General features: G+C 43.1%; 1 protein-coding gene across 6 annotated transcripts in view; it reads left to right on the top strand.

Moving 5' to 3' along the window:
- The window catches only part of LOC121546156 (arginine-glutamic acid dipeptide repeats protein-like), a 339,630-nt gene that overhangs the window by 273,597 nt on the left and 53,856 nt on the right, over positions 1-12,177 (top strand). For all 6 annotated transcript variants that reach the window (XM_045209565.1, XM_045209566.1, XM_045209564.1 and 3 more), the window contains one exon: positions 6,665-6,745. In XM_045209565.1, coding sequence (XP_045065500.1) covers positions 6,665-6,745 — 81 coding nt within the window. The remainder of the gene's footprint in view (positions 1-6,664; positions 6,746-12,177) is intronic.

Genomic DNA, 12,177 nt, shown 5'->3' on the forward strand with positions numbered 1-12,177 from the left:
CGCTTCGAATATTAATACTCCCAACTGTTATTATTTGTGGAAGAAAACAAAAACAAAACAAAAAAAAACACCCAGGTTGTTAACCACTGCTCTACTGGTTATTACACAGTTCAGTTCAGGTTATTACACAGTGTTCACCATAGCATTCAGTTCAGCTTATTACACAGTGTTCACCAGAGCGTTCAGTTCAGGTTATTACACACAGTGTTCACCAGAGCATTCAGTTCAGGTTATTACACAGTGTTCACCATAGCATTCAGTTCAGGTTATTACACAGTGTTCACCAGAGCATTTAGGTTATTACACAGTGTTCACCAGAGCGTTCAGTTCAGGTTATTACACAGTGTTCACCAGAGCATTCAGTTCAGGTTATTACACAGTGTTCACCAGAGCATTCAGTTCAGGTTATTACACAGTGTTCACCAGAGCATTTAGGTTATTACACAGTGTTCACCAGAGCGTTCAGTTCAGGTTATTACACAGTGTTCACCATAGCATTCAGTTCAGCTTATTACACAGTGTTCACCAGAGCATTCAGTTCAGGTTATTACACACAGTGTTCACCAGAGCATTCAGTTCAGGTTATTACACAGTGTTCACCATAGCATTCAGTTCAGGTTATTACACAGTGTTCACCAGAGCGTTCAGGTTATTACACAGTGTTCACCAGAGCATTCAGGTTATTACACAGTGTTCACCAGAGCGTTCAGTTCAGGTTATTACACAGTGTTCACCATAGCATTCAGTTCAGGTTATTACACAGTGTTCACCAGAGCGTTCAGTTCAGGTTATTACACAGTGTTCACCATAGCATTCAGTTCAGCTTATTACACAGTGTTCACCAGAGCATTCAGTTCAGGTTATTACACACAGTGTTCACCATAGCATTCAGTTCAGGTTATTACACAGTGTTCACCATAGCATTCAGTTCAGGTTATTACACAGTGTTCACCAGAGCGTTCAGTTCAGGTTATTACACACAGTGTTCACCAGAGCGTTCAGTTCAGGTTATTACACAGTGTTCACCAGAGCATTCAGTTCAGGATATTACACAGTGTTCACTAGAGCATTCAGGTTATTACACAGTGTTCACCAGAGCGTTCAGGTTATTACACAGTGTTCACCATAGCATTCAGTTCAGGTTATTACACAGTGTTCACCATAGCATTCAGTTCAGGTTATTACACACAGTGTTCACCATAGCATTCAGTTCAGGTTATTACACAGTGTTCACCATAGCATTCAGTTCAGGTTATTACACAGTGTTCACCAGAGCATTCAGTTCAGGTTATTACACAGTGTTCACCAGAGCGTTCAGTTCAGGTTATTACAGTGTTCACCAGAGCATTCAGTTCAGGTTATTACACAGTGTTCACCAGAGCATTCAGGTTATTACACAGTGTTCACCAGAGCGTTCAGGTTATTACACAGTGTTCACCATAGCGTTCAGGTTATTACACAGTGTTCACCATAGCATTCAGTTCAGGTTATTACACACAGTGTTCACCATAGCATTCAGTTCAGGTTATTACACAGTGTTCACCATAGCATTCAGTTCAGGTTATTACACAGTGTTCACCAGAGCATTCAGTTCAGGTTATTACACAGTGTTCACCAGAGCATTCAGTTCAGGTTATTACACAGTGTTCACCAGAGCGTTCAGTTCAGGTTATTACACACAGTGTTCACCATAGCATTCAGTTCAGGTTATTACACAGTGTTCACCATAGCATTCAGTTCAGGTTATTACACAGTGTTCACCAGAGCATTCAGTTCAGGTTATTACACAGTGTTCACCATAGCATTCAGTTCAGGTTATTACACAGTGTTCACCAGAGCATTCAGTTCAGGTTATTACACAGTGTTCACCAGAGCATTCAGTTCAGGTTATTACACACAGTGTTCACCATAGCATTCAGTTCAGGTTATTACACAGTGTTCACCAGAGCATTCAGTTCAGGTTATTACACAGTGTTCACCATAGCATTCAGTTCAGGTTATTACACAGTGTTCACCAGAGCATTCAGTTCAGGTTATTACACACAGTGTTCACCAGAGCATTCAGTTCAGGTTATTACACAGTGTTCACCATAGCATTCAGTTCAGGTTATTACACAGTGTTCACCATAGCATTCAGTTCAGGTTATTACACAGTGTTCACCATAGCATTCAGTTCAGGTTATTACACACAGTGTTCACCATAGCATTCAGTTCAGGTTATTACACACAGTGTTCACCATAGCATTCAGTTCAGGTTATTACACAGTGTTCACCAGAGCATTCAGTTCAGGTTATTGCACACAGTGTTCACCAGAGCGTTCAGTTCAGGTTATTACACACAGTGTTCACCAGAGCATTCAGTTCAGGTTATTACACACAGTGTTCACCAGAGCATTCAGTTCAGGTTATTACACACAGTGTTCACCAGAGCATTCAGTTCAGTTTATTACACAGTGTTCACCAGATCATTCAGTTCAGGTTATTACACAGTGTTCACCAGAGCGTTCAGTTCAGGTTATTACACAGTGTTCACCAGAGCGTTCAGTTCAGGTTATTACACAGTGTTCACCAGAGCGTTCAGTTCAGGTTATTACACAGTGTTCACCAGAGCGTTCAGCTGTCCTCATTTGCTTTCAGATAAGGCCTCTGTGGTAGAGTAGATATCTTACTTGATTCGGGGAATAGCTTATAAGTAATCTGCTTCATTTAGAATTGTGTTACTACATGTTGTGTTTTTGTTGTGTAAAACTGCATTATTAATAGTCCTTATATGTAAGTGTTGTGTAGTTATTCACTGCAGCTCTTGCATAAATGTACATTGTAGTCTTGTTGTCTTTTAGATTGTAGTCTTGTTGCAAAATCGTTTTTTTTCTTTTTGTCTGAATGGTCACAGATTGACCCGTTTATTATTTTTATTTTTTTCAACTGCGTATTTCCGGTTAGCTACTTCTGTGAAAATCCTTCGTTCCTCACCAGAGCAGACCTGAGTGTGTAAACAATCTGTGGTTACATAACGCTGGTTACTGTACGTCAGGGTTTTGTTTTTTCCCCATAACACTATACAGCTGATTCAAATAATCAACTAAACATCAAGCTTTGAATCAGCTGTTAGGGCAAAAAACCAAAAACGTGCACCCTTTGGTGTCCCGAGGACCGAGTTTGGGAAACGCTGGTGTCCATGAAAACGGCTTGGCATTCTAACACGTACAGAACTGACAGAAAATCCATGTCTGGTATTACCTCTCACTTGTCTCCTTGTACTGTGGCCAACACCAGCTCCCTCTTGCTCCCAGCCTGTCCTGTGTGTGTTGACCCCAAGTACCGGAATTACATTTGAAAGGAGTGCTGTAGCTTTAACGGTAGGCGGTGGCTGGGAAATTGTTATGACAACAGTGAAGGTTGTGGATTGGATAGCTGCTCTGTATAGCTACATGCGTGTACTGTGGAGTGTAGAGAACCCATAAAGGCAGCTTTAGCAGTCCTCACAGGGTCGCAACTCAACAGGCTAGAGTGAGCTGGGTAGAAACCCAGGCCATGCCAGAGTAGAAACCCAGGCCATGCCAGAGTAGAAACCCAGGCCATGCCAGAATAGAAACCCAGGCCATGCCAGAGTAGAAACCCAGGCCGTGCCAGAGTAGAAACCCAGGCCGTGCCAGAGTAGAGACCCAGGCCATGCCAGAGTAGAAACCCAGGCCATGCCAGAGTAGAGACCCAGGCCATGCCAGAGTAGAGACCCAGGCCATGCCAGAGTAGAGACCCAGGCCATGCCAGAGTAGAAACCCTGGCCATGCCAGAGTAGAGACCCAGGCCATGCCAGAGTAGAGACCCAGGCCATGCCAGAGTAGAAACCCAGGCCATGCCAGAGTAGAGACCCAGGCCATGCCAGAGTAGAGACCCAGGCCATGCCAGAGTAGAGACCCAGGCCATGCCAGAGTAGAGACCCAGGCCATGCCAGAGTAGAGACCCAGGCCATGCCAGAGCAGGGCTCCACTCAACTGGGATCCGGCTTCCAGGTTTCCCAGGCCGCTGCCGACCGCAGGCTCTCTCGGGCTCCACTCAGTGATGTATACTGAACAAAAATATAAACGCAACAATTTCAACGATTTTATTGAGTTACAGTACATGTAAGGAAATCAGTCAATTAATTAAAATACATTTATTAGGCCCTAATCTATGGATTTCACATGACTGGGCATGGGCGCAGCCATGGGTGAGCCTGGGAGGGCGTAGGCCCACCCTATTGGGAGCCAGGCCCAGCCAATCAGAATGAGTTTTTCCCCACAAAAGGGCTTTATGTGGGGATTATCCCGCAGGTGAAGAAGCAGGATGTGGAGGTCCTGGGTTGGCGTGGTTACACGTGGTCTGTGGTTGTGAGGCTGGTTGGACAACTGCCAAATTCTCAACAACAACAACAAAAAACATTGGAGGTGGATTATGGTAGAGAAATGAACATTCAATTATCTGGCAACAGCCCTGGTGGACATTCCTGCAGTCGGCATGCCAATTGCAGCATACCTCAAAACTTGAGACATCTGTGGCATTGTGTTGTGTGACAAAACTGCACATTTTAGTGGCCTTTTATTGTCCCCAGCACAAGGTGCACCTGTGTAATGATCATGCTGTTTAATCAGCGTCTTGATATGCCACACCTGTCAGGTGGATCGATTTATCTTGGCAAAAGAGAAATGCTCACTAACAGGGATGTAAACAAATTTGTGCACAACGTTTTAGAGAAATACGCTTTTTGTGCGTATGGAAATTTTGTTCAGTGTATATAAACCCTGGATGACTGACGGGGAGGCGTTGTATTGAAGTCACCCCGCAGCCATCTTGGTACTCCTCCATTGTAAAAAAAAAAGATATATATTTTTAACACATTTATTCTAATACAGACTCCTTAATCATTTTAAATTATATTATGTGAGCTCAAAATAAAAATTGAAATAATATATTAAAACATTTTCCTTAAAGTATTTTTTATTTTCCTTAAAGTATTAACTAATGTTACTGTCCCCACTACAACAGATAAATACTTAAATACTTAAATACAGGTAATTTTGTCCTTGAAATACTGTAGAATTCCATTCATTCCTATGGAGGACTGCTCCTACTGGGGAGTGACAATATGGCCGACCGGTGGCTTCAAAGCCTCTCAATGGCCAATGCACAGCATCAGCAATCCAGGGTTTATATACATCATTGGCTCCCTTCCACTGGGCTCCGGCGCCGCTCCAGGTCTTCCATGCTGCCACCGGTCAGAGGCTCGCTAGGGCTCCACTCCACTGCGCTCCGGCACTGCTCCAGGTTTGTCAGGCTGCCGCTGACCAGATGCGTTCTAGGGCTCCACTCCACTAGGGTTCTGGGTACACTCCAGGTTTTCCAATGCCGCTGCCGACCAGAGGCTCTGTAGCAGAAAGATCACATATAAAGTCGTCCCCTTTGTAGTGGAAGAGCACAGTGACAAGCTATTTCTTGCTTGTAAAAAAGCGCTGTTGTACCTTTTGGAGACTAGTGATTTTTCCTATATACTTGTGGCTTGACGTGGAGGGTTCTCACCGGGACTTTAACACGCTTTTCTCTGGACTTACTTGAGAGAGAGGGTTGGCTGAAATGATTAACTGAAGAAAAAACGGTACGGGAGCGGGCAGCGGGGGCTTGCCTGCCTCTGGAAGCTGAAAGTAAATCTGTTGGTTGTCTGCTTCACTGGTCGTGAATGTTTTCAGCCTCCCCCCGCTTTTTTATTGCTCACAGACTACGTCTCTTGAAAGAGGAGAAATACTGAAATACATTTAGGTTTGGGGTTTTTAACATTTTAATGTTTTTGTCTGGTTTTGTTGTTGTGCGGTGCTGATGGTTGATTTGGTGTTTTGTGTTTTTATGTATGAATATAAAACGGTTGTTGTGAAAGTTGTCATTCGCGCTGTCGTTTTCCTCCGTCCTGTCACTGTGGATTTGTTATTTTTTACTCTTGTCGGGTTTCCTATTCGGTATTTGGACATGCAAGTATTTCGCAGAGAAATATGGTCTGTGTACTTAGTAAAATAATTGACGGTAAGCACAGTCAAAGGAAATACAAGTTATTTAAGTTTAGTTTTGGCTTTGAATGTCTGCTTTGTAATATTCCGATATTATTCTCCCTGAATCTGACATTCCCTGTGATTTATGGAACAATAGATTTCCGTAGCTTCTCTTTTCAAAACCACATGAAAGAGCAAAATAGTATAATCTCAATTTCTGTGTTTGCCTGAGTTAGTAATTTCCTCTGTATTGTGCCCTGACATGGCTGTGTACTGTAGCTTTCTCTCTCTCTCTCTCTCTCCCTCTCTCTCTCCCTCTCCCTCTCTCCTCTCTCTCTCCCTCTCTCCCTCTCTCTCTCTCTCTCTCTCTCTCTCTCTCTCTCTCTCTCTCTCTCTCTCCCTCTCTCCCTCTCTCTCTCTCTCTCTCTCGTGAGTTTAAACAGAGGCTACAGAGTTTTAACGTCAAACCTCTCAAACCAAACCACAGAACTAACGAAAGAAAACAAGGTTTTTTTGTCGTGGCGGTGGTCTGTAACATGTGGTTGGTTGCATTTTTTTAGCTGACTGTACTGGTCGTTGTAGCTGATTCTGATCTGGAAGGATGGTAGCTGATGTTTTTATGTTCTCTTTTAATCTTGTGTTTTCAGAAGCGGTTCATTAAAGGGCTCAGACAGCACGGCAAGAACTTCTTCAAGATTCGGAAAGAGCTGCTACCCAACAAGGAAACGGTAAGTCACTGTTTTCCCTCTGGGGATATATTTTAGACCTCAGCACTGTACAAGGATTTAGATTTAGAAAATCTTTTATTTGGTTGCAGCAGTAAAATAGCGTACAACATGGCTGATTTCTAAATATTGCAGTCAAACTCAAATCAAACTTTTAGCTATTTTTGCATCACCTGAAGTCATCACACAGTAATAATATAATAATAATAATAATAATATGGCATTTAGCAGACGCTTTTATCCAAAGCGACTTACAGTCATGCGTGCATACATTTTTTACGTATGGGTGGTCCCGGGGTATCGAACCCACTACCCTGGCGTTACAAGCGCCATGCTCTACCAATTGAGCTACAGAGGACCACACAGTGTGCTTCAACATTAACAGATTGTAAGTAAAATGACTATATGTAAGATTTGGGGCGTGTGTTATGTTTGCCCTGAAGCTTTATTGATAAACATTAAGTGCATCCATTCATCCAACCACACTGCTGCAATACTATCAGATCTGCCTTTGGCTCTCTCAAAACACAATTCATACATGAGAGGAAATATGGATCAATATTTATACTGAACTAAAATGTAAACGCAACATTCAACAATTTCAAAGATTTTACTGAGTTACAGTTCATATAAGGAAATCAGTCAATTGAAATAAATTCATTAGGCCCTAATTGGATTTCACATGACTGGGCAGGGGTGCTGCCATGGAGGGCATAGGCCCACCCACTTGACAGCCAGGCCCACCCACTTGACAGCCAGGCCCACCCACTTGGGAGCCAGGCCCACCCACTGGGGAGCCAGGCCCACCCACTTGACAGCCAGGCCCAGCCAATCAGAATACGTTTTTCCCCACAAAAAGGCTTTATTACAGACAGAAATACTCCTCAGCACCAGCTCACTAACAGGGATGTAAACAAATTTGTGCACAAAATGTGAGAAATAAGCTTTTTGTGTGTATGAAAAATTATTTTTCATTATATGATATAATTATTTCAGATCATGAAACATGGGACCAACACTTTACATGTTGCGTTTATATTTTTGTTCAGTGTACATTTGTATTTATTTGACCTGTATTTTATGAGTCCCATTGAGACCAATGCCTCTTTTGCAATGGATCCCTCAGAAAGTATTCTTACCCCTGGACTTTTTCCACATTTTGTAATGTTACAGCCTAAATTTAAAATGGATAAGTTGAGATTTTGTGTCACTGGCCTACACACAACACCCCATAATGTGAAAGTGGAGTTATGTTTTCAGAAATTGTTACAAATTAAAATTGAAAAGCTGAAATGTCTTGAGTCAATAAGTATTCAACCCCTTTGTTATGGCAAGACTAAATAATTTCAGGAGTAAAACTTTGCTTAACAAGTCACATAAGTTGCATATAATAGTGTTTAACATTATTTTTGAATGACTACCTCGTCCCTGTACCCCACACATACAATTATCTATAAGGTCCCTTTGTTGAGCAGGGAATTTCAAACAAATTCAACCACAAAGACCAGGGAGGTTTTCCAATGCCTCGCAAAAAAGGGCACCTATTGGTAGATGGGTAAAGCAGACATTGAATATCCCTTTGAGCATGGTGAAGTTTTTAATTACACTTTGGATGGTGTATCAATACACCCAGTCACTACGAAGATACAGATTACCTTTCTAACTCAGTTGCCGGAGAGGAAGGAAACCACCTCATGGATTTCACCATGAGGCCAATGCTGACTTTAAAACAGTTACAGAGTTTAATGTCTGTGATAGGTGTAAACTGAGGATGGATCAACAACATTGTAGTTACTCCACAATGCTAACCTAATTGACAGAGAGAAAAGAAGGAAGCCTGTACATAATAAAATATTACAAAACATGCATCCTGTTTGCAATGAGGCACTGAAGTAAAACTGCCAAAAATGTGGCAAAGAAATTAACTTTATGTCCTGAATACCAAGCGTTATGTTTGGGGCAAATCGAACACATCACTGAGTATCACTCTTAATTTTTTTCAAGCATGGTGGTGGCTGCATCATGTTATGGGTATGCTTGTCATCGGCAAGGACTAGGGAGTTTTTTGTTGTTGTTGATAAAAATAAATGAAATAGAGCTAAGCACAGGCAGAGAAATTACGGTAGAGAAATGAACGTAAAATGTTCTGCCAACAGCTCTGGTGGACATTCCTGCAGTCGGCATGCCAATTGCACGCTCCCTCAAAACATGAGACATCTGTGGCATTGTGTTGTGTGACAAAACTGCACATGTCAGCTCATGAAACAACACTTTACATGTTGTGTTTATATTTTTGTTCAGTGTAATTTTTAAATGACTAAAACCAAATCGCAACCGTGTAGAAATAATGGATCTACATTTACCCCCGTTTCTTAACTGTGTCCAGCTTGCTAATAATCACCTAAATTAAAGGAGTATCTAAAATTCCCCAAAACGATGGATAGAGGACTATCTGCAAATTTTGACGGCGAGGAAATATGACACATTTTCAGTGTGGCCCTCCAGACCTAGTTGAAGACCGAATGCGGCCCCCCGGGGCAAAATGAGTTTGACACCCCTGATCCCCTGCCGTATATCAATCTAGTTACTGAGAGCAAAGGGAGGAGGAGGAGGAGGAGGAGGGTAGCAGTCAGCGGACGGGGGTGAGGAAGGTGGGGGTAAGCTCAATATAGACACTCTGAAATGAACGGGGTTGTCACAGCTAAAAAAAGCTGTCTCGTTATGATTGAACTGGATTTTGTGCTAAAAGCCTGCTGTACTCTACACACACATACACACCGCTCTCCTCTCCTCTCTGAGCTAGTGGCACTGCTAGTCAATACCCAGAGGAAAGCTCAATTTATTTTCCTGAACAGAAATCTCTCCTCCTCTCTCGCTCTGTCACCTTCCTTTGCTCTCTCACTCCCACACATGATGTAGACCATGGAGCGTAACGATCTTCAAGATTTTGTACAGTAGCTTTAGATCTTTTTTATTTTCCCCTCTCTGTCCTCACACACACACACACACACACACACACACATGACATATCATATTTTAGTATTTCCACGGCAATGCCAAGCCACGCGAGAAGAATGAACGAGCGACTCATATTAAAATGTGGCGTGGTTGTTCCTATAACATTATGTCCTGCTCCAAGGCCTTTGGTCTGGATACCGCCACACCACTGTACTGAGCCACATCGCAGCCCAGCCACAGAGCAGAGAGTTGGGCCTTCTATAAACCCCCTCTGGGCTTATAGCCAGACATCCACACAGAGACATCCAGAGGGTTACAGTCTAACAGCCTCTCTTCCTCCCTTCTTTCCTCGCTTCCTGCTAGTATTAGCTGGAACACTTTTAAAGAGAGCTAAAGTGATTCTCCTCGGCTCACTCTTGTTCCTCTGGTGTTAGCTGGTCTGATTCTCCTTGGCTCGCTCTTGTTCCTCTGGTATTAGTTTTCCTGCTTTTTCCAGAGGGCTACGGTGTTCCTGCTTCTCCCTCGGAGTCTCACTCCCTTTTTTCCGCTTGCTCTTAGTGTTAACTTGACTGCTTCTAAAGAGTGCTCCTGCATGTCCCTCCCTCCCACTCTCCCTCTTTCTCCCTCCCTCCCTCTCCCTCCCTCCCCACTCTCCCTCTTTCTCCCTCCCACTCTCCCTCCCTCTCCCTCCCTCTTTCTCCCTCCCTCTCTCTGTCCTTCCCGTAGCTCATTATCTGGGCCTGACCTAAAGCGCCAGCGCGGCTAGCGAAGGCAGTGCCAAGTGTAAGCACCCAGCGCTGTGTAAACACACCAGGCCTGACTAGCGTTTAGGAATGCTTTATATAAAGACACATAAAGGCCTGGAGCCGAGCGTGGGGGGGTCGTCGTCATCCCTCTCCGTCGAACTGTTGGGCGATCTGACAGTCTGTACAGGGCTGGCTCTGTTGCCACCATTTCCTCCAGTACACGGAGGGAGGGAGGGAGGGAGGGAGGGAGGAGGGAGGGAGGGAGGGAGAGGACGTCATGGAATATGAGCTGGGTTCTGCTCAACTCTGTTCAAACAACTAAATTCTCTGAAATGGCAGATCGCATATCAAATTTGTGCTTGATGTTTTTCCACTTAAATGCTTCTGTAAAAAATGTTGTTTTACAGGTACTGCTTTCAAATAGGATTTACGTTATTTTGCCTGTCATATTTTTTGGGGGGAGGGTGTCCATTTTAATAAATCCGTTGAATATACACCATCCAAAACAAATACATTATTAATTCGTCATATAAAAAAAGTTATATTTTGAAACAGAGCCCAAGCCCATTCTTTTTTTGATCCACGTTTCATCTCTTTCCTAACCTCAGTCCACTTTGTTAGGGAGCAGGCGTAGGGTTTTACCTTCATCATGATACCGTTAGAAAATAATAACAATCCTGTTTTCTCTTGTTCATATTTCACAACCTCCGTGGGCTTTTGGAGCTGCATATTCGCGATTGAGCAAAATAATAGGCCTACTCTTGATTTAGGCTACATGAATGCATGCTAAATGTTCCTGGTCAGTGACAGATGAGCAAACTAATAGATGAGCTATTCCACCTCCAATTATTTGCCCCAGCTAGAAAACCAATTAACCAAATATCCTATACAGATGGAGATTTTGTGAAACAAAATCACATTGATTGATTATCAGACATGTCAGTGAATTCACAGGCTTTTGGTCGGGAGGAGGCCTGGGCTACTTAAACGACTGAAAAGGAAGAGCAAAATAATCCACTTGTTAAACTACATGCAGTGCCTTCAGAAAGTATTCATACCACTTCACTCACTCCACATTTGGTTGTGTTACAGACTGAATTAAAAATGATTCGATATTTTTTAAAATCTTACCCATTTACACACAATACCCCATAATGACAAAGTGAAAACATGTTACGCTAGTAACTGATATGGCTACGCTAGTTACTGACATGGCTACGCTAGTTACTGACATGGCTACGCTAGTAACTGACATGGCTACGCTAGTTACTGACATGGCTACGCTAGTTACTGACATGGCTACCCTAGTAACTGACATGGCTACGCTAGTTACTGACATGGCTACGCTAGTAACTGACATGGCTACGCTAGTTACTGACATGGCTACGCTAGTAACTGACATGGCTACGCTAGTTACTGACATGGCTACGCTAGTAACTGACATGGCTACGCTAGTTACTGACATGGCTACGCTAGTTACTGACATGGCTACGCTAGTTACTGACATGGCTACGCTAGTTACTGACATGGCTACGCTAGTTACTGACATGGCTACGCTAGTTACTGACATGGCTACGCTAGTTACTGACATGGCTACGCTAGTAAGTTACTGACATGGCTACGCTAGTTACTGACATGGCTACGCTAGTTACTGACATGGCTACGCTAGTTACTGACATGGCTACGCTAGTAACTGACATGGCTACGCTAGGTACTGACATGGCTACGCTA

Source organism: Coregonus clupeaformis, chromosome 30 (assembly GCF_020615455.1).
Source record: "Coregonus clupeaformis isolate EN_2021a chromosome 30, ASM2061545v1, whole genome shotgun sequence".
NCBI classification, from domain to species: domain Eukaryota; kingdom Metazoa; phylum Chordata; class Actinopteri; order Salmoniformes; family Salmonidae; genus Coregonus; species Coregonus clupeaformis.